Raw genomic sequence first — 23531 nt, 5'->3', positions numbered from 1 at the left:
CTGGAGCAGTTTAATGAAATTGAAAATGAGTTCTTATTATTAAAAGAAAGTATTAAATTTTATAATATTATAATCCACTACAAGAGGTGTGTATTAGATATAAATAAGAAGATGCTATGTGAGACAAAAGAATCAATTTATTCCTAAATTGGATCTTTTTGTTATCTGTATGTGTACATATTCATTTTGCAGGGATGACCGAGAAGGTTGGTTTGCAGCCAGCAAGATGGCCATTGTTACAGTTATGAGGTCTTGGCCAGGTAGGTTGACTTCTGTATTATTCAAATTAACATTATTTTTGTGTTTTTTTATTTTGTTACTTGGCATGCATTAGAATTGTGAGACAAAATTTTTGAAGAAATACAAGCTCTTTGAAGCTTAATTTGATTGATTATCTGTGCAATTTTTGTATAAAAAGGATTTTCAAGTCAGTGCACATTTTGGAAACAGTCTTTTCTGCAGTGCCAATGCCAGTGTGCTGTAATTTGTTCCATTAATTAGTCTAGTTTTACTACTTACCAAAATCTTGATGTGCTTTAATATTGCAAATTTCATTCTTCCACATGACCATGAGTAAAGAACCAGGTTGTAATCAGGGTATATTCTTGGATGTAAAATATCATTATTCACTTTTTCAAAGATTGCATGAAAAAACCGAATTGAATAGACTAAAATCATTCATTATTTTTTTGAGCTCATCCTTGATTTCTTCATTAAATCCCACCTGTATTCAGAAAATTCTGCCTTTTTTTTTAATGGAGAAAGGAATTTCCCTTCTGTGTGAAAAGTTCTAGAATAGACTCTGTGCAATTAGTGGCACATGTAATCCAAACTGATTGTTCTAACAGTCTTTGACAAGTGAATGAGAAAGGACTGTAATTGTACTGTACACAGTTACTGGTCAGAAAAGTTTGTGGATTGCTTCTGATGCAAGTCATATTTATGGCAAAAATGATTTTACATTAGATATTTCACTTCATGCTTTTAAACAACCATGAACTGTGTGAAAAATGCATCCCATTAGTGCAAGTAAATTCCTTGTATCCCATGAGTACAAGTAAATTCATGGTATCCCATGAGAATGAGTAAATTCATGGTATCTCATGAAAATCAGAAAATTCATAGTATCCCAAATTCATGGTATTTAGTTTTTCTAATAAAAGAACTAACCTTTTGAAAGGCCAGTCATTTTTTTGCAAAGGACAGAACTCAGATTCTAACCACCAGAAGAATTGATTAAACTGCAGAATGGTTACCTCCCAGAATAATGGATTAAGAGCTAGTGGTGTTACTTAAAACAATATCAAATCATTGCAACAGAAAACACTTTTGAAAACTAATTTGTAATGTATTTTGTTTAGAAATACTTTATGAATGTTGATGAAGAAAAACCCTTTTAAATATGTGTTCCTTGTACTCTTGTTTGTAGAATATTGTTCATTGAATAATAAAAAAATCTGACTAACCCAAGTGTTCAGTCAATGAATATGGTGTAATATCTATAAACATGTACATATGTGTTGTTATGTATATTTAATTTGTATTTGTATGTTGGCTTTTCTTAATTTAATGTTATGTACATTATTATGACTCTTTGGTCTTAAACCAAGTAATAGAAAAGAGCAAATAGTTTTTTCCTTGTGATAAGAGTGAAAATTTAAAAAGAACTTAATTGTGAATTAAATCCCAAATAATTGAGAAAGGTTTATCATCAGTCCTAATGAATAAAGTTATAATTAATGTCCAGGGATATTCCACATAAGATCCAGCACTGAAGGTGTCAATGTGCTTCTAGTCTCAAATGTACTAAAATACTATTGGCTTGAAGTGTGATGATGATGCAGAGTCACAATAATAATTCCAAGGTAAAAATATTTGAATTCACTATAATTTGAAATTAATGTTTCTGTCCAAGAATATTATAGACGAGCACTTTGTATTTCCAGTGAATAAATAATTTGAATAAATAAATTTCAGCCACAATCAATTATTGAACACAACATATGATTCTGCTTCAAGATCTTACAGTATGGAAAGATAGTTTCTAGACAGTGTATCCCCTATGGGTGCAAGACTGGGGGTCAAAATTCCCTTTGGTGTCGAAAATGGGGGTCAGACTGAATAAAAAACAAATTTTGATATTGGGGGTGGGAAAAAAATCTGGGGGTCTCTGAAGCACAAATGAGGGTAAAGGGAAACAATGATCAAGATCATAATCACTACTTGACCTTGGTCACAATTAGCATTTTCTGTATATAAAAAAACTATTACTTAATGGAAAGTTCCATACAGAAGATTATGTTAGTAAAATTATAATAAAGATATTGTAAACATCAGGTAGGCTATGTAATTTTATGGGGGAATTCCAATAACAATGACCCAGACCCTAATTAATATGTTTACTTCTGTTGATAATGAACCTAATATTTAATCCACATTCATAGAGAAATATTAGCTATGTATTATTTGTTTACAAAATTAAAGGTTATGGTCAGGTACAACATGAACTTGATTTTGACAAGGTCAAATAGAAAATACAATTATAGCTTAATATTATAGAGAAAAAACTAACAAATGCAAATTAAACATGATGCAACATTTGTATTTTGTACTTTACCTTGTCTAAAATCAAGTTCATAGTGTACCTTAGCAGTGACAATTACTTTTTAAACAGCGTAATACATAGCTAATATTTCTCTGAGAGTATAGGTTAAATATTCAGATCATTATATTTGAGGTAAGCATGTTTATTTGAATCTGAGTCTGTGACAGTTATTCAGTTAGAAATTCCTAAACTTATTGACAACTTTTAATGTTTTAGAGGGGAGGCTGACCTGCATCCTGGCTCTGTTATTGTATCTTTGCTTTTTATTTTTTAATTGAAAAATTACTTATTCTTGCTTTAACATCTAAAGCAGAATCATTCTTATTGTTGTGTTCAGTGTTTGATTTAGGTGGATTTATTTATTCAAATTTATTTTCACTGGAAGTGATCAATAATATTCTTGGGCAGAAACATTAATTTGGAATTATAGTGAATTCAGACAAGAACATTTTGGATTATATTATTGTCATATATGAAAAGACTGCAAGAACATAACCACATGCGATGCCATTGGTACATTAGCATGTTTGAGACTACAGACTATTGTAGGGAAATAAATTATTTGTTGAATTTTACATAATAACAGTTGGTCACAATAACATACTGGCAGATTAATGCATACATAACCAGTATATTTTAAAAAGAACATATATTCAAATGAAGAAATGAGAGTTGGTTAAACCTGTAGTTCATGATCCTTCATATAAATAAAATGTGATAGTTGTTTAAATAAGGTTTTGATACGGTTGAATAAACTAATACATATATTTCATTTGCTTACAGTAGGAACTTGAATATCAGTGTCTTTTATGTTTGTTCTTTTTATTGTAGTATTGCATCAGTCATATAGGTCATCATTATGTTAAATGCTTTATTTGTTACAGGCCTTATTCGCTTCTGTAGGCCTGAAGGCACAGGTCTACAGTCCTTGGTGGGAATTCTTTATTTGCCATTTCTGGATATCAGGGTAAGTGCAAGCAATATTATTTTCAAAATGGCACACAGTCCGTTGACACAGATATGTTGGTAATATAAAACAGTATTTGAAGAAACATAACTTGGCACTCTTGCAAATGTTTAGAAACAGAAACATTTGATGAAACATTAGGAAAAATTCAATCCTTGAATTGTTATAAGTTTGGTTCTGTGTAAGAAAATTAGAAATCTCTTATATATAATTACAAAGATGAAGTAGTTAATTGAATTTCAGCAATATTCCTTTGTCGAAAATATGTTAAGATCCAAATGCTTTATGGTTCAATTCTTCTCTCCCAGGAAATTAAAAAGCACTAGGTTGAATTTGAGCTTGAAAATTTGTGCCAACCAGTAACAGATATTTACTTTTGTGACATCCAATCACTGAATGTCTTTGCTTTTGAAAAATAACATTTTATTGGTTCTTAGTTTAACTTGGTTTTTAATTAGAATTCAGTTTTTGCTGTTTCCATGCCTATTGTTTTTGATACAGAATATTTTATCTTTAAACCCTAGGTTTCCCATCCAATCATGATGGGTGTATGAGTACTCTTGAATGTAGACAATGAAATCTATACAGGATGTGCATTATACACTCAAAGATAGAATTGAGAATAATGTCCTGAATGGCTTGTAAATAGTCCAGGCATTGTGTTATAATAATTTACAAATAGAACAATTAAACATTTTTGTGGAATAGACCTGTACACACATTCTCTGTTGTTTTTTTTAGAAGGGGTCAATTGTTTGATATACAAAAATGTTAATTAAAGTTATTATTTTTAAAATATTTTCAAATAATTTTAATTGCTTGAGTTTATACATGCATTCCTAACTGGAAGACATGTAAAACATGTTGTAACACAGTTCTGATTTCGATCACTGGGACAATGTCCATGGTGAGTGTGCATGTTCAGAGGATTAGATGCAATACAAAACTTTGGAATTTGCAGTGGCAGATCATCATAGCTTCTATTACTTGCATGTTAATAACCTGTTAGCATAAGGTTTATTATAAATTATTTATGTCTTGATGCTTGCATGCACCATGTGCAGGTGAGCTTATGCTATACTCCTGGTGTCATATTCATTGTTTACATTGACATTGGCATTAATGACTGTACACCTTTACATTTACATTGTATACCTTTATGTGTAAGTTGTTGTTGTTGTAGGGTTTAACTCTATTTTTCAGCACATGATAGGCTATACATGGTGGCCAGTATTAATGGTGGAGGAAGAACCCAGGAAATCCCCAAAAAGAACCACCAACCCTCGAGAAGTACTGGCAAGCTTTCTCACATACCCACATTGGCCGAATCCGAGACTCAGACCCACACAGACAGAGGTGAGATGGCAGTAATCCATAACGGAGAGTGCTTTAGACCACTTGCCACTCGGGGTCCCTTATGTTTAAGTCAGTGTCATAGTCATTGTCAGTGGTGTCATTGACATTAGTGAATATACACCTTTGATGTTTAAATAAATGTCTCAGAAACTAGTGTCTCAATAGACATAAAAGTTGATCTGTGCTGCTGTGACAGACTTTTGACACTCAAGTGATAATGTTTACTTCATAAGTTTAGGTCATTTTGGGGATATTGTTTATGCATATAAATCATTAAAATAGGTCTGTGCATTCATCCTGAGGAGTACTACATCATCATGTCAGAAATAGGACACTATGACCTACCATACGTCTGTCTTAAGTTGAGTGGATTATGTTATGGTGTTGTCCATCCATTCATCAGTCCATTAACATTTGCTTCCTAAGATCCTAACTTTGTAATGGTTGGAAGTTTTTGCTTTTCCTCCATGAAACTTTGCCCAAGCGTATATTATGACTAGATGGTGGGTTGCATCCTATAGCCATACCCTTTGTTTCATAGTCACAATCTCAGCAGGGGCCCCTAGTGGCCGAGTGGTCTAAAGCGCTGTCCGTTACGGACCACTGCCATCTCACCTCTGTCTGTGTGGGTTCGAGTCTCGGATTCAGCCAATGTGGGTATGTGAGAAAGCTTGCCAGTAGCTTCTCGTGGGTTGGTGGTTCTTTCCGGGGTTTTCCCGGGTTCTTCCTCCACCATTGATACTGGCCGCCATATATGGCCTATCGTGTGCTGAAAAATGGCGTTAAACCCTACAACAACAACAACACAATCTCAGCAAATAAAAATAGGATTTTGTGATTTGTTTCCTTGTCTGGAATAAATGTTTTTAAACCATTGAAGATATTTTTAGTTTAATGAAGCTTTAACCAATTACATATCATGACTTGATGATGTGTTTTGTTCCATTGCCATGTCGCCGGCTTCAGGGACAAGGTCATGACAAGAGAAATGTGATTATCTTGTATCCATGTCCAGAGTATAACTTTTAAACACTAGAGATATTTTATTTAAATTTTATTGAGTTATATGTCGTGTACAGACAGTGTGTTGTACACTTTAGCCAATTTTTGTGTTGTATATTTTTCTGAGGAATACCTTTCGAACCACTTAATATATTTTTATGAAATCTTAACCAATTGTATATCATGATTAGACAGCATCATATACCATAGCCACTCTGCTTGTCTCAGAGGTCAAGGTCATGACAAGGGAAAATATAAATAATCTTGTCTGTACAGGTATAACATTTAAAGAAATTAAGATATTTTAATGAATCTCCAGCCTAGATGTAATTTCTGCTTTGAATATATTCCCCGACCACTTTAATGTTAGAACCGCTTGAATCGAGCAATGACTGAAAGACACAAAAAGTAGTCTTTTCCATCTATATACCATATAAATGAAGGCAAAGGAACAGGGAAGAAACTGTTCCCTTTTCTTCCTATTGCCTTTCCTCACCATTAGGTATCGTTGGTGCCTGTTGTCGGTTGTTTTTACATTCTCTGCTGATATTTTCTCACTTGTTAAGTAACAGGCATTGATTAGTTCTATTTGTACAGGTGAATATTTTCAGTGTGTTATTTCCTTTACTTGTTTGGTCATTCTTGTCTTGTAGAAAATTGTTAGACCATGTTGATGAAGCACATAAAATTAAAGAGATTTAAGGCAACTGAGGACATGAATGGGACTACCTTGCATGTACCAAGTGTGCATACATGAATGGGACTACCTTGCATGTGCCAAGTGTGCATACATGAATGGAACTACCTTGCATGTGCCAAGTGTGCATACATGAATGGGACTACCTTGCATGTGCCAAGTGTGCATACATGAATGGGACTACCTTGCATGTGTCAAGTGTGCATACATCCCTTAGTTGTGTAAGACTAAGAGTCAAAAATCTCTTTGATGTCAAAACTGGGGGTCAGACTGAGTGAAAAACAAACTTTGGCATCAAAACTGGGGGTCAGATTAAAAATATGTGGGTCTCTGAAGCAAAAATTTGGGTAAAGGGAAACACTGATGTGCCAGGTGTGCATACATGAATGGGACCTGTGATGCATGTGCCAGGTGTGCATACATGAATATGGGACCTGTGATGCATGTGCCAGGTGTGCATACATGAATGAGACCTGTGATGCATGTGCCAGGTGTGCATACATGAATGGGACCTGTGATGCATGTGCCAGGTGTGCATACATGAATGGGACCTGTGATGCATGTGCCAGGTGTGCATACATGAATATGGGACCTGTGATGCATGTGCCAGGTGTGCATACATGAATATGGGACCTGTGATGCATGTGCCAAGTGTGCATACATGAATGGGACCTGTGATGCATGTGCCAGGTGTGCATACATGAATGGGACCTGTGATGCATGTGCCAGGTGTGCATACATGAATATGGGACCTGTGATGCATGTGCCAGGTGTGCATACATGAATATGGGACCTGTGATGCATGTGCCAAGTGTGCATACATGAATATGGGACCTGTGATGCATGTGCCAGGTGTGCATACATGAATATGGGACCTGTGATGCATGTGCCAGGTGTGCATACATGAATATGGGACCTGACCTGCATATACCAGGTGTGCATCAGAATCTACAATGCAGTGTTTGTGCATTATGGTCAGAAACTATATTGTACACAGTGCTGCAATGAGTTCTTGAGGCCAAAAAGAAGATTTGGCAAGTCCAGAGAGATGGACTGTGATGTGCTAAGTTTTTGTCTGAACATTATTACAGGCTAGCTTAGTGTGGTATGTCTAATATCCACATAGACCATTAGGTCAGGTCACCTACAGATCAAAAACAAGGGGTTGCAGTATTGCCACCTATCTTCATGGGCATTGCCTGAGTTATAGATGTTGTGACTAGTTCAAGATCTAGTGACAGAGATATTGGCCTCAGGTGAATTTTTCCCAGTGATGGCTTTGAGCTTACACAAGACTGTCCTCCAATTTTTAGACTGACCAGGAGACATAAGCCCCCCCCCCCCTTTTTGCATATTTGAGTTTGGCCTTTGGGCCTGTAAATCCAGGCACAAGTTTTTTTTTTCAGTCATGGATGATCCATTTTGCTAGGCTTTATAACACCATTCAGGCTGCTAACCAGCAAGTTTTTGGCCAGCTGTGCCATATACTTGCTGGCCACTCCTACATATGTGGAGCTGACCAGTCAACATACCATCATTTATTCTGGCAAGACAAACCATGGCTCTTACTACCTGGATGCTGATGCAACCACTGGCTCCCCCTTAGGGCAGATATCAAACGATACACATGGAAGACATCATGACCTCGTCATTGCCCCAGGGAAGTTTCACTCTGGTATTAACAGAATGCCTGATGAGAACAGAATAAGTTTGGAGATAACCTTGATGACTTAACATATGCTGATCCTACAATGGAGACAACAGAATACATTTTTAAAGAGGCGTTGTGGAAACTTAAAGAGTTCTGCCAGTTTCCAAGTGCCCAGCTCCATCAGATGCAAGCCAAGTAAATATGGTAAAGACTTCAGTTAATTGTAAATATGCAGATGAACATCCATCTTTATATCTTCTTTCATGGTCAGTTAAAGTTAAGGATATCTCTTCTGTCTAAATGATAAAATAAGAGACCCAGACATCTCTAAGCCTTTCTGTTGGGAAAACCAGCTACTAGTTTGGTTCTTTCCACATTGGTACCACACACATTCACTTATGTTCAGCACTGAGCTGCCATCCTTGGATTAAAGCATTGTGGCAGACTAATCCTTTGCATTATCAGGTGAACACAAATGTCTTGCATGCCACATTCAGGTTAGTGCAAAATTTTATTACGGCTTCCTTAATGTTAGATTTGGCTTCACTAGCATATTTTACTGGTAGATTCCATTAGTGGGAATCCATGGCCCAAATTGCTGATGTTCTTGTTATTGGTTTTGGTTTAATGCCATTTTTCAGTGCATGCTAGTCTATACATGGCAGCCAGTATAACTGGTGGAGGAAGAAATTGGGAAAACTCCATTAATAACCACTTGCCCACAGGAAGATACTGTCAGGTTTTCTCCAGGCAGTTTCAAATGGGCTTTTGATTTCTTTATCCAACCCCATCCTTTTTCACTTCCCTTTCTATGATGGACATGCTTGTCTGATCTGAATATAGCAGGATTTTACAGATGGAGATCTTGTCAAGCAAGTGGTGGGGACATTTCGTAGCCAAACTGTCCAGGGTTTTACTTTAGGCTGTTACTAGAATCTCAGAGCGGTTATAAACCTCAGCAGTCTGTAGCCTCCCTCATGTTCAAAATGGATACAGAAAGATCAGTCAGATTTTTGGTGAAAAGGAATGAATTTGAAGTCAGTTTAGACTTAATCAATGCCTACTTTGACATCCCTATAAATACATCCTCACAAAAGTTCCTTCAGTGTAGACTTAATCAATGCCTACTTTGACATCCCTGTAAATACACACAAGTTCCTTCAGTTTGGTTTCCAAGGAACCATTTACTAAAATTGTGCTCTTCTTTTAGGCCTCAGTTTCAGCCCTTGGGCTTTCACTAAGATCATTAGCTTTCATCTTTGTTCTTGTTAACTTCATCAGCAGTGAAAGTGACCTATCTTGAGGACATTCTCCAAAAACAAAGTTTATCTTTGGACAAGGGCAGAAACAGTCTTGTTCCTTTTTGTGTTAGGTGGGGTTGATGGTCAATTTGGACTAGTTAGACTTTACATCATCCCATCATTTTATCATTTTGGATATCCTGGGCATAAATGCTTTTTTTAAATACAAATCTCAACCTTGTTTGCCTCCAACAATTTTGCATGGCTTTTGATTCATAAGCTTATTTTAGACAGAGAGTTGATCTCTGCAAGAGTTACTGCAATTCCCCTGTCTGCTCAAGACAGTAGCAGACTCTATTCTCTTTGGCTGCCTTATGCATCCTTTGCATTTGGCCTGCTAGTTCTATAGTGTCCATTTTACAGCTTGATCAACAAATCATGATTTTAAACAAAGTTGTGTATTCCTTGCATCAGTGGCACAGCAAACAATAGCTCACAACAGGAATTCATCTATGTAAACACCAACAAAATCTTTCAGTCTTTACAGATGCCAGATTGTACATGGTGAAGCCCATCAATTGCCCAGCTTTACCAAGGTCAAGGATAAATTTGGACGAGAAGAGTTTCCCTTCCATATTAACATTCTAGAAAGAAAGCTATATTAAAAGCCTTTCATTTCTGGAAGGATCAATTATATGGAAAGGTAGTCCTTGTTTTGACAGACAATCCTGTTTGATGGCCAACCTTCTGGGTGGCAGTAATCACCAGATCTTGGCATTATGGTTTTAGAATTTCTCCACTGGTATGCACAGAATATGAGCATAATGGCCCAGGTCAGACATATTCAGGGCAGGCTGAATGTGTTGGCCAATTCATTTTCAAGGGGCCAGACCCTTCACGCATAGTGGTCCATCCAACCATAAATCTTTCAGTAGATTTGTGGCCACCTGATGATAACAGATCTCTGTGCAACAAGCTGCAATCTCATGTCACCATTTTGGGGCCATGCCTAACCCCCTACATTACTTTTACTGGAAAAAATTCAGAAAGTGAAGTGCCACAGGTGCAAAGTGACATGTGGTAGTATTGTTTTAAGTATTCGAGTGACAGCCATTTGAATTGGCATATTTTTAATCTTTTGTATTCTTTATTTTGGGTATTTGTAGAAGTTAAATCACAAAATTAAATACCTACTTATATACAAATTTTGATACAAAATCTAGTCCCATGAAAATATCATACTACGATTGGTCAAAATAAGGATTTATCAGACCTTCCATATTAATGACCCATATTGACTTTGATAGGTCCAAGTCACTCACCAGTTTCCCAAGTTTTGTTGTCAAGGTGATAACATTTGTCATTTCAGCTCATTTTGAGCCCTTAGCAAGCACTTGCTTGAAGGTGCTGTCACATGACACATGTTTCTTGATAGCTCTAGATTTGGCATGCAGGGTCAGTGAGTTGCAAACTCAAGCTATATAAAGTTCAGGTCAGAGGGTTCTTTTGTCCTGATGATGCAGGCTGCCATCAGTGGGCACTCAACTGGTGATCATATATTCAATCAGTCATGGAAGATAGTGATACAGGACAGTGCATGGAAAAGTGCCCTAAGGCTTGGCAATTCCACTTTCTTTCAGTCAAACTAGGGCAAGAGGATATAGCCACCTATGCCCTGGCACAATGGCTGAAGTGGGTAATATGCTCTGCAGATTCTAAGGTCTCATAAATGAAGTACACCACAAAACTCTCATCTCATGAAAATGAGAGTTATCTCATCAGGCCTCAATTTCAAAATAGATTATGGCAATCTGAGATGTAATAGATGTAGTTGACAGGCATACTTTTCAAGCTTTTCTTTATGACAATTGAATCAGGTAGGTCTAGTGGCTGCAGCCCAGACCATCTCCAGACCAGTTTGAAGTCAGCACAACCTTACCAGAGGTGCAGAACAGCTCTTTCATTGCATTCACCCGGTGATACTCTGTAAGAAAAAGTGATTTGGATCCTTTGCTCTTGTCTGGGTACTGTCACCATGGCTTTTGTCATCATCAATTGTGCTGGTTTCATTATGACCAAGATTTACTGTCATACGGGGAAGAAATCCTTTTTCCATCAAGGGTAACCTTGGTAACTGTTCAGTATTGCCTTCTATGACTTGTTCTCCATATGTTAATGTTTATCAAGGAGCATCCTTATTGAAGTATTGCTCAGTCTAAAACTAAACAACCCTAGCCACCAGGTGGTGGTCTTCTCTTCATCTAGATCTTTCTGTGATCATTGGATTTAGAGGTGGTGGAGCTTCTTTCTAATGTTAATGTGATACGTTTTCTTGGCAAAACAATTTATTTAATGTGTGTATCTTGAGTAGCATTTGTAGAAATATCCAATTCATCATTCCTAATTTTTCTGTTTCAGCAAGGAATAATAGAGCTTATATATGAATTATTTCATCTGCCAGTCCCAGAATGGACAAGTGATTTCAGTGCTGCACTGCTCAGTGTTGGTGAGTACAATATTTTGTAGAAATTTATTTGTTTATCATCAAGTTTTATTAGGTAAATGAGGTACATGTAAGTTAAATTTAGTAAGATTTACTTATATTGCAACATTTGTAAACTTGCATATATGTAGTTAAACACATGTACATGTACACACATGCATTTATACATGTAGTTTTATGAACATTGTACAAGGAAGAATGATTCACTTAGAGTTTAATATATGTATCTTTAATGACAACATTAATTTTGTATCAAAATAACTGTAATTAATTGTGTATCGAAATAACTAATTAATTGTGTATCAAAATAACTAATTATTTATGTATCAAAATAACTAATTAATTGTGTATCAAAATAACTGTAATTGTGCATCAAAATAACTAATTAATTTTGTATCAAAATAACTGTAATTAATTGTATATCAAAATAACTGATTAACTGTGTATCAAAATAACTAATTGTGTATCAAAATAACTAATTAATTGTGTATCAAAATAGCTAATTGTGTATCAAAATAACTAATTGTTTATCAAAATAACTGTAATTGTGTATCAGAATAACTGTAATTAATTGTCTATCAAAATAACTAATTAATTGTTTATCAAAATAACTAATTAACTGTGTATCAAAATAACTGTAATTAATTGTTTATCAAAATGACTAATTAATTGTGTATCAAAATAACTAATTAATTGTGGATCAAAATAACTGTAATTGTTTATCAAAATAACTCTATTTCTGTCTAAAATAAAATGATCTGCACAAGTTTTGTTAGAAATAGGTTTTCTCCACTGAGTCTTCTGTTGTTTTTGTTTATTTATTGTTTTTTGTTCTTTTAAACTTAAGCTCCATCACAACCTAGGGAAAACTGGCGTTTGACAGATGGATTTGTAGCTGAGGAAGGCAAGAACATCCTTCCACACATGGCAAAGATCAGGTAAGGAATTCCTATACAGGAAAGATAAACTAAAATGAAAGAAATTAAAAGTTTGTTATTTTAACCCTACTTATAGAAACATGAAGTATAAAATATATCTTTACCACTGTATCTGCTCATCTTGCTTCAGTATTTTAATGTTTACCTACTTTCAGTGTGGGTGGATATCTGGTTCCTTTGTCTCACTCTAGCATTTATTTAGCAGTGCTTATAATTAAATTGTGGCTTTTAATTTGATTCCTTTTCATGTATTTTCCACAAAAATTATATTGTGGCTTTTAATTCAACACCTTTTCATATTTTCCACATAAATTATATTGTGATGTTTAATTTGATGCCTTTTCACGTGTTTCCACAAAAAATATAGTGATTTTAACATGTTGCCACAAAAATGACAATTAAGAGGCACTTTCTAAGGTTTCTTGTTGTTAAAAACATTGCTTAAAAACATTTAATGAACATCATGTCTACAGCTGGAGGTTTGGCAGTAATATCAAACATTTACAGTAAGTAGACAAACCCTTGTGCAACATCATCTGTTTAATGTAAGTAGGTTACTGTGATCATCTTTCACCAGGGGTGGTTTAGAAGAATGAAAACATCTTGATCAAGTTTTGTGAATAAAGTATTCCTATAACTGGAGTTTTCAGAGAGAAGGTAAAACATTTTAATGGGGTAATATCAAATTCAGAAGATTAAGCAGATGGTATAATATTTTCCATACAGGCTAGTGTGCCCTCCCCTTTGTATCCCAGTCCTTTATTTACCACCTATTTGCCCAGCTTCCTGTGCCCTTATATTAATTTAATGCATATTCGTCCATTTGCTTCACAGCCTATGTCTCTAAACCCAAATTCTGCTACAATGTTTATCCGTGATTTTGTGCTCTAGCAGTTTTATCTGAGATTATTTATTGTAATGGTTGTTTGGGGCCATTTGCTAGTATGAACATTAAACATGAAGGAAGCAGACAGTGTTCTTTTCTTTACATAACAGTAGCTAGTTATCAGTCCATGAAAAGCAAAACTGACCATAACATGCAATATGGCACTTCATACAAGCCAATAAGATTGTTTAAAATGATCATCATAATGTGTCAGAATGTATTCCTCTTATGTCATTACATTGTAAGACCAGAAGGCATTGGTGGTGGACATCTTCATTCAGAGGTTGGATTGACTGTACACCAGTGTCTTTCCATCTTTTAGAATAATCTTAATCGCTTCCCCATGGCCTCAGTGATCATGCTTTAATGATCTCCTCACCCTGTCTGTTGACAACCACAGGGAATCTTATGATGCCCCAGTGCTAGACATCAATCTAAACAGCCAGATTGCAGACATTGTAGTGATACGACTGAAAAATTGTTAAAGCTATGTTAAAAATCCAAGACAAACACACACACACAAATCCCATGATGTCATGGCACTTGTGTGTTTTTTAATAATTCTTTGGATAATGTCATGAAAGCTGTCTTTTGGTGGTTTCACTACACTTGTTATGTACACTTGCTCCATTGACCTTGAGGTGGAGATCAAAGTCATGAAACATTTGTATTAAGGTTTTGTTTAAAGCTTTTTTATTTATTTATACTTTCCTAAACCCCTTGATGGAATTTTTTTCGTACTGGGCTGCATCATGAAACTAAGGTATTCCATTATATGACACATACTTTTGTCCCTTTGACCTTGAAGTCTAGGTTACAATCTTTAAAAAAAATTGTTTTGAGGTATTAGTTCAGGTATTATCATTTGCATATATTTCCAAAACCCCATGATGGATTTTTGTTTGTTTTTCATTTACACTGGATAAATCATTACAAAACCAAGATCATTCATTCTGTATCTTGCTGGCTGTCCCCTTTTGACCTTAGTATCAAGGTCACATGTTTTACATCAATGCTTTGATAGTGGGTTCAACCAGCAGGCCTTGACCTTGTTTGAATATGTGGCTTGTAACAACATTGAAATGCAGAAAAATTTTAACCTTCAAAAAATATATAATTCACACCATGGAAAGCAAGATGCAGTTTTAATGGGGGTGGGTGAAAAATCGAGGGATGGAGAGGCATACACTTTTAGATATATAGAGACAGAATAATTCAGACTACAAGACAGTATCCTATGTTGCATTTTAGACCAAACTTGGTGGAAAATCATCTTGCCCTTCTACTAGCAGCATGGATTGGAGCAGGATTATTTGATGTAAGTAATTCTTTTCAATCCCTATTTTTTAAATTCAGTTTGTGATAACAATTTTTCCTGTATGAACTGTTTTGCTGTTACGTTGTCTTATCTTAGATTTCTTGTATGTGCTTATTAATTTGTTAAAGTGCAAACTGTATTTTCTGATTATATACCAAACATTAGTAATAATTAGTAAATAAATAATATTTCTTTGATGTGATCCATTTTGTAATGAATTGTCTTTGATATGATTCATTTTGTAATGAATTTTCTTTGATACAATCCCTTTGGTAATGAATTGTCTTTGATATGATCCCATTGGTAATGAATTATTTTGGCATGATTTTTTCTTTGTAAATATCATACACTCAGAAATACTATTGCATTATCCATCAGCTGATTAGAGTTTATACCATTTGATTAGAATCATAATTAGTAAGAATGACATACACCTGATCAGTTTGTACATAGTATTACATAAGCCTTATATTCACAGAACCTTTTGAGCTGGAAAATCAAACTCGAGCTGAAAATTTTGACAGTCTTTTACTTTCAGTAGAGTTAAATTTGACTCTTAGAAATGATTGGATTTAAACACCTGATCCCCCCTCCTATACTACTAAATTTCATTGTCCCAGAATCACCCCACATATATCATATGTGTCTTTAGGGTTTAGAACATAAGTTTCAGACTCAACAAGTTTTGAGAATATGGGACCTGACCTTGAAAGGATAAAACTGTTTAAGCTTCACATTTTGCAATGATCAATCACAATGAAATACAAACTTGTATTGGCTGATAGCAAAAACTCATTATCAATGTCAGTCTTAAGTTTCTCATTGGATATGCATTATCCAAGAGCAGATTAAGTATATAGATTCATTTTAACAGGCACTGGTTGAGGTGTTGATCAGCAGTGATGGAGAGCTGTTTGTGAGGACTGTTATCCTAATGGGAGGGCTTTTGCATATGGTCAGTGATTGCTTGAGTATACATCATTAATGAGTGTACATCGTGCATTAATTCTCTTGTTAGGTGGCTCATATTTTCACACATATATTAGATATTTTTAAAAGTTATTCAGAGGCAACATTAGGCTTCACTTAAAATCAAATTCTTTTTGAAATCATGGAGAATTTACAGTTGTAGCTTATAGAAGCTCTTCTATTCACTGAAAGCATAAAACTGGTATATGTGCCTTGCATGCCTAAATGAATCTAATTCATAACCTGTCAAAATAGGATAGGCAGGAGATGGAACTTCAGTTCTAGTTGTAATAAAGCAGAAGAGCCTTTTGTTGTTGTCTGTCATCCATCCATCTTCCAATTAGTACCATTTTATTATCGCTAGTCCTAAACTACTTAGAGGATTGCCATGAAACTTTGCAAAGACAATCTTCCCAAATTCTGGTTGGACCTAAATGGACATGTTGCTGCTCAGATATTCAATATGGCTGCCAGGTAATCATGTTATTGCTACTTCATGCCAAGATAGGGTTTTCACTTAAAGACTACTTATGATGCCTGTTTGCTCATAGATGAATATGGTGCTAAACTGAATATGGTTGTCACAGTGGGTAATTTGAAATGCCATATCTGTTAAAGGGGAATATCGTGTTAACCATGTTTTTCTGTCTTGTCATGTTGCATCATGTCATGTCATATCTCAGTAATTTCATTTCTGGTCTAAACTTTTGGATCCAACTTCATGGATTAAAATGAAATTAGGTCTTAGGCCATATGAAGAAGACCTGACCAAAGTTTGATTTTCATTGTTTTTTTCTGGCAAAATTCTTTAGAGTAATGACTCTTTAGGACTTTAGAGTAATGATTTTCAAACTTTAGAGTAATGACCCTTTCAAACTTCAGAGTAGTGACTCTTTGGAACTGTAGAGTAATGACTCTTTAGAACTTTAGAGTAATGGCTCTTTAGAACTTTAGAGTAATGGCTGTTTAGGACTTTATAGTAAATGGCTCTTTAAACTTCAGAGTAATGACTCTTTAGAACTGTAGAGTAATGGCTTTTTAGAACTTTAGAGTAATGGCTCTTTAGAACTTTAGAGTAATGGCTGTTTAGGACTTTATAATAAATGGCTCTTTAAACTTCAGAGTAATGACTCTTTAGAACTTTAGAGTAATGGCTTTTTAGAACTTTAGAGTAATGACTCTTTAGAACTTTAGAGTAATGGCTTTTTAGGACTTTATTGTAAATGGCTCTTTAAACTTCAGAGTAATGACTCTTTAGAACTTTAGAGTAATGGCTCTTTAGAACTTTAGAGTAATGACCATTTTGAACTTAGAGTAATGACTCTTTTGAACTTCAGAGTAATGACTCTTTAGAACTTTAGAGTAATGACCCTTTTGAACTTTAGAGTAATGACTTTTTAGTACTTTAGAGTATTGAATCTTTAGAACTTTAGAGTAACACATCTTTAGAACTTTACAGTAATGGCTCTTTAAAACTTTAGAATAATGACTATTTAGAACATTACCGTTGAATATTTCTGATCAGTAACATTTGAATGACTTCATGGATTGAAACTGGATTTGACTTCCTATCAAGAAGTCCAAAGTTAAGTTAGATTTTTCATGAGCCTGCCTTGGTGGAAGCTCAGCATAGAGACCACTTTGATGTACCTAAGTCTGTTCATCCACAGCTTCGATTAATATTAGTGTTAAAGTTTTTTAATTTCCTTTTATTTTCAGTGCCATTTATATCGCCCTCTTTGGATTTGGAATATAGTTTCAGCATGCAATTCTCTTGATTTAGCTAAATAAATCTGCTCATAAAACCTGATGGCAGGTTTAATATGCAGGCCCAAGGCAAGCTTACTAATGCTTTCCAGCAGAATTTGATGGAGTTCAGGACTGTATTGGCCTGGACCATTTCATTTTATTTGAATTACGTTGGCATGGGCCCTCATGGCATGTGGACACATTTCTAGCTGTCCTTAAAAATACAAACAAAATAAATGGAATTTAAATCAGATTTGCCTTGTGTGAAGGCATTGTAAATTACTTACATTTTATTTACATGTCCTTCATGTTGTGTCGAGAGCATAGTAATAGACAACATGCAGTAAAAATTTGCCATATAAGAGTTTTCATGTATAAGTATGTGACAAGGTATGGTATCCTTTATCACAAACATAAGAATTTTCATACAGGATTCTTTATGCAAAACAGTTTTTACTCTACTTACAAATATATTTTGTGTTTGTAATGTAGGCCAACCAGCTTCTACCAGCAGAGTGCGTTCACTACAGCCACTACCTTTCATCCCTCATGGCACTGGCCTCATCCTTCAACATACCAAACAGGGAAAGACAGTAAGTCTTCTCCAAATTCACATGCACTGTTGCCACCAGTGGAATACATAATTATATACATAATTATTTGGAATTGCTTATTGAAGATGTCATGCAAAATGTATGTAAAACAAAATTATATTTGAATCAAACATGAAACAATGTAAATAACAAGTTTGTGCAAGTAATAACTGGCACATATGAAGTATATATCATACATATATTTCACATATATTAATTTTTTTTTATATATGTGATAAATAACTATGTAATGTGTGTAAGAAAATATATATACTATACCTGTGTGGAGTACATTTACATATGCACAGCATGTGTCAAACATTTGGCAACTTTTACACATCAACCTAGCTGTGATCTATAGCTTACATTTTATTCTGTAGACATATGGCAACTTGACACATAAACCTAGCTGAGATCTATAGCTTACATTTTATTTTATAGACATATGGCAACTTGACACATAAACCTAGCTGAGATCTATAGCTTACATTTTATTTTATAGACATATGGCAACTTGACACATAAACCTAGCTGAGGTCTATTGCTTACATTTTATTCTATAGACATATGGCAACTTGACACATAAACCTAGCTGAGATCTGTAGATTACATTTTATTCTGTAGACATATGGCAACTTGACACATAAACCTAGCTGAGGTCTATTGCTTACATTTTATTCTATGGACATATGGCAACTTGACACATAAACCTAGCTGAGGTCTATTGCTTACATTTTATTCTATAGACATATGGCAACTTGACACATAAACCTAGCTGAGATCTATAGCTTACATTTTATTCTATAGACATATGGCAACTTTACACATAAACCTAGCTGAGGTCTATAGCTCACATTTTATTCTATAGACGTATGGCAACTTAACACATCAACCTAGCTGAGGTCTATAGCTTACATTTTATTCTATAGATGTATGGCAACTTTACACATAAACCTAGCTGAGGTCTATAGCTTACATTTTATTCTATAGATGTATGACAACTTAACACATCAACCTAGCTGAGGTCTATAGCTTACATTTTATTCTATAGACATATGGCAACTTTACACATAAACCTAGCTGAGGTCTATAGCTCACATTTTATTTTATAGACATATGGCAACTTGACACATAAACCTAGCTGAGATCTATAGCTTACATTTTATTCTATAGACATATGGCAACTTAACACATAAACCTAGCTGAGGTCTATTGCTTACATTTTATTCTATAGACATATGGCAACTTTACACATAAACCTAGCTGAGGTCTATAGTTTACATTTTATTCTATAGACGTATGGCAACTTAACACATCAACCTAGCTGAGGTCTATAGCTTACATTTTCTATAGACGTATGGCAACTTAACACATAAACCTAGCTGAGATCTATAGCTTACATTTTATTCTATAGACATATGGCAACTTTACACATAAACCTAGCTGAGGTCTATAGCTTACATTTTATTTTATAGACATATGGCAACTTAACACATAAACCTAGCTGAGATCTATAGCTTACATTTTATTCTATAGACGTATGGCAACTTAACACATCAACCTAGCTGAGGTCTATAGCTCACATTTTATTTTATAGACATATGGCAACTTAACACATAAACCTAGCTGAGATCTATAGCTTACATTTTATTCTATAGACGTATGGCAACTTAACACATCAACCTAGCTGAGGTCTATAGCTCACATTTTATTCTATAGACGTATGGCAACTTAACACATCAACCTAGCTGAGGTCTATACTTACATTTTATTCTATAGACATATTTCAACTTGACACATAAACCTGGCTGAGGTATATAGCTTACATTTTGTTCTACACATGCAAGCAAGCATACAAATCCTGTGCTATCCAGCCAAGATTTGATAAAACTGGAATTTTCCAAAAAGGTACACATAAACTGCACACATGAAAAATGTGGTGTACAGCATACAAATATTATGTAGATTGAAATGACTATTGTCATTTCAAGGAATGACATTATTTAAAAGTTTGATGCATTTGTTAAAACTAGAAACATAAAATTCCTGAAACCAGGTCCAGTGCTCAAAATTCAGAATTTGGAACCCAGCTAACTTTGCAGTAAATTAGTATGCTGGACTCATTATTTGCCTGTCAGTTATTACCTGATGTAAAGAAATAGAATGTTTATTGGACTTGCCTTTTAAAGTATAGTTTACAAAAGAACAGCTAGGATTTGCCTATTACATCAGAGGAATCATGCTTTCAGAGTGATTCATTACTGTACTTCGATGTGGCAATGTGCTGCATGCAAACTGCTGAGGTAAAAGTAAATGCAGTTGATCTGATACTCATATCAACCCAGTATAAAAATAACTCAGGTTATTCAGCTTATGAAACAGTGATCCATGACAGGCAGTCATATGATTGGGAAATTCCATGTTGATAAAAATAACTCGGGTTATTCAGCTTATGAAACAGTGATCCATGACAGGCAGTCATATGATTGGGAAATTCCATGTTGATAAAAATAACTCGGGTTATTCAGCTTATGATACAGTGATCCATGACAGGCAGTCATATGATTGGGAAATTCCATGTTGATAAAAATAACTCGGGTTATTCAGCTTATGAAACAGTGATCCATGACAGGCAGTCATATGATTGGGAAATTCCATGTTGATAAAAATAACTCAGCTTATTCAGCTTATGAAACAGTGATCCATGACAGGCAGTCATATGATTGGGAAATTCCATGTTGATTCGTCTTGAGCATCCTTCAGTTTTTGAAAAAGATGGTGAAAACTTGGGTGCACTTTTAAAGGCTCGGTCATAGTTAGATTGATTAGCAGTTGTACAAAGATTAAAAAGAGAAATGCAAAAGAAGATATCTCTAAAAAATGACCCTTGATTGAATATGGTTTGGAAAATAAATGTTTTGTAAGTATTGTAGAAAGTTTCCTTACTATCTGACAAAACTGATGCTTAAACAAGGCCATTTCAGAACTGACACAAAGTATGTTTTTTTTATTCCAAGGTTTATCCAACCTTTCCCTCTCATTGTTAGATATTAGGTTTGTTCATTTGGTGGGAATCTTCACAAGAAACTTGGACTAACTGCATTACAACTGATTAGAGCACAACATGTTTTAAGGGTCATAAACCATCTTTTTATAGAACAAATGATTTTGCAACCATTGCAAATTTCAGCTGTGAATAAAGTGTGAAAATGACAGTTGACTCCTGGTTCAAACTCATGACAGTGCTTGTCAAAAATTGTTTGATGGAATGATATTTCTTTAATTGGACACAAATGAAAATGCAAAGGTTGAAAAGTGTTCTTTTTGGATGGGTTAAAGAATATAAATAAAAGTGATTGTTTTTATTTCTGGTATTATGCAAGTACTTTGTTTTACATTTAAAGTGCACATAAATTTAAGAGTATGCATAATCAAAAACAGTTTCATGCTTGCTTACATAACTTTGGTTCCAAACTTATTCTGACCCAGCTAGTTTGAGGCTGAACCATGCCAAAATTTCTCCAAGAGAAACCAAGCATCACAAAGCAGTGTTCAGCCCCTGTTAATCCTACAACCATACCTTTGTTCCACTTTTTCAAAGGAAAATACAGATTGGTCCTATCCAATGTTTCAGCCAGGACACCATTGCAGGATTTGCACAAAATAGAGACCAAGTCCAGCAGAAATTTAATTCAGTGAAAACAGCACAAATAAATAGAACCTTTTGACTGATACAGATGCTTAAGTAACTATTATGGTAACTTGTTTTACTAAAGAAAAAAGCTTCCAGTCACATAATATGACTTTCACATAGTGCAGTTAGCAACCAGGTTTCTTTGTGGCAGTACAAAATGACATATAACCAATTTCATAACCCCAGTATCATTATTAGACCATCAAAGCAATCATATTGACCTCTGATGACTCTGGCAAATTAGTAAAAGTCACGCAAGCCATGTTGAAGTTCAGCAGAAGGTGAAACTTCTGATGTCTTATTTTATAATCAGGTTGCCTATTATGATCACACCATTGTTTCGCTTTTTCAAATGAAGGGGTCCAGTTTTTTATGTTTCAGACCTGGAACAATGCCAGTTCAGCTGTCATGGTCTGTATGCTTGATATAACTCGAAAGAGTTTTTGGGGGACCACTTGTGATTTCAAACCAGATTCTTATTGGTTACTTCATTTTTAACTCGACTGGTCATAGACCAGTTTATGGGAGTGCTTGTTGTTTGTCACCCATCTGTCCATTAGTACAAATGTGTTTTATCTATTTATCATAACCTAATTGGAGGAATGTCATGACACTTTACACACATTCATCTCATGGTCTAACTGGTCCTAAATGAAAATGGTTCCACTTCATCATTTGGCTACCATAGCTACTGTGTTGAAAATCTTGTTATAGGTGAATGAATGATCATATCAACATGGGTTTTCTCTTAAAGATTTCTTATAATATCTGGATGGTCCTAAATGTAAATGATGCTGATCTCATTTCCAATATGGCCACGATGGCAGCCTGTCATCTATATCCCACCTAATTGGAAAGCCATATCATCGTGGGATTTTCACCAAGAGACTTTTAGTGATCTCTAGTTTATTCATTATGGCCATTTGCTTGAAAATATTGTTATTGTCACATCGTCCTAAAGAGAAAGTCAGATTGAAATAGGGTTTTCACCAAAAGATGTGATGTGTAAGAATCTTGATGGTTGCTGTTGTTGTGGGGTTTAATGCCATTTTTCAGCACACGATAGGCTATGCATGGTGGCCAGTATTAATGGTGGAGGAAGAAACTGGGAAAACCCCAGGAAGAACCACTGACCCACGAGAAGCTACTGGCAAGCTTTCTCACATGCCCACATTGGCCGAATCCTAGACTTGAACCCACACAGGCAAAGGTGAGATGGCAGTGATCCGTAACGGAGAGCGCTTTAGACCCCTCGACCACTTGGGGCCCCGAATCTTGATGAATATGAATTCAAGTAACTATTGAGGTCACTTGTTTTGTTAACAGAATATGTTGTCTTGTTGATCCCAAATAAAAATGAAA

The 23531-nt window shown here is 35.0% G+C and overlaps 1 protein-coding gene across 1 annotated transcript in view; it reads left to right on the top strand.

The window, feature by feature from the left end:
* The window catches only part of LOC149806858 (rapamycin-insensitive companion of mTOR-like), a 154298-nt gene that overhangs the window by 29626 nt on the left and 101141 nt on the right, over positions 1-23531 (top strand). Inside the window, exons 8-14 of the mRNA XM_089958719.1 lie at positions 193-260; positions 3490-3572; positions 11938-12025; positions 12870-12960; positions 15098-15164; positions 16039-16119; positions 18375-18475. Of these exons, the coding sequence (XP_089814845.1) occupies positions 193-260; positions 3490-3572; positions 11938-12025; positions 12870-12960; positions 15098-15164; positions 16039-16119; positions 18375-18475 (579 nt within the window). The remainder of the gene's footprint in view (positions 1-192; positions 261-3489; positions 3573-11937; positions 12026-12869; positions 12961-15097; positions 15165-16038; positions 16120-18374; positions 18476-23531) is intronic.

Source organism: Sinohyriopsis cumingii, chromosome 1 (genome assembly GCF_028554795.1).
Source record: "Sinohyriopsis cumingii isolate HCF-2022 chromosome 1, ASM2855479v2, whole genome shotgun sequence".
NCBI classification, from domain to species: domain Eukaryota; kingdom Metazoa; phylum Mollusca; class Bivalvia; order Unionida; family Unionidae; genus Sinohyriopsis; species Sinohyriopsis cumingii.
The sequence above is the reverse complement of the archived record's forward strand: the minus strand, read 5'-3'. Positions and strand labels throughout refer to the sequence as shown.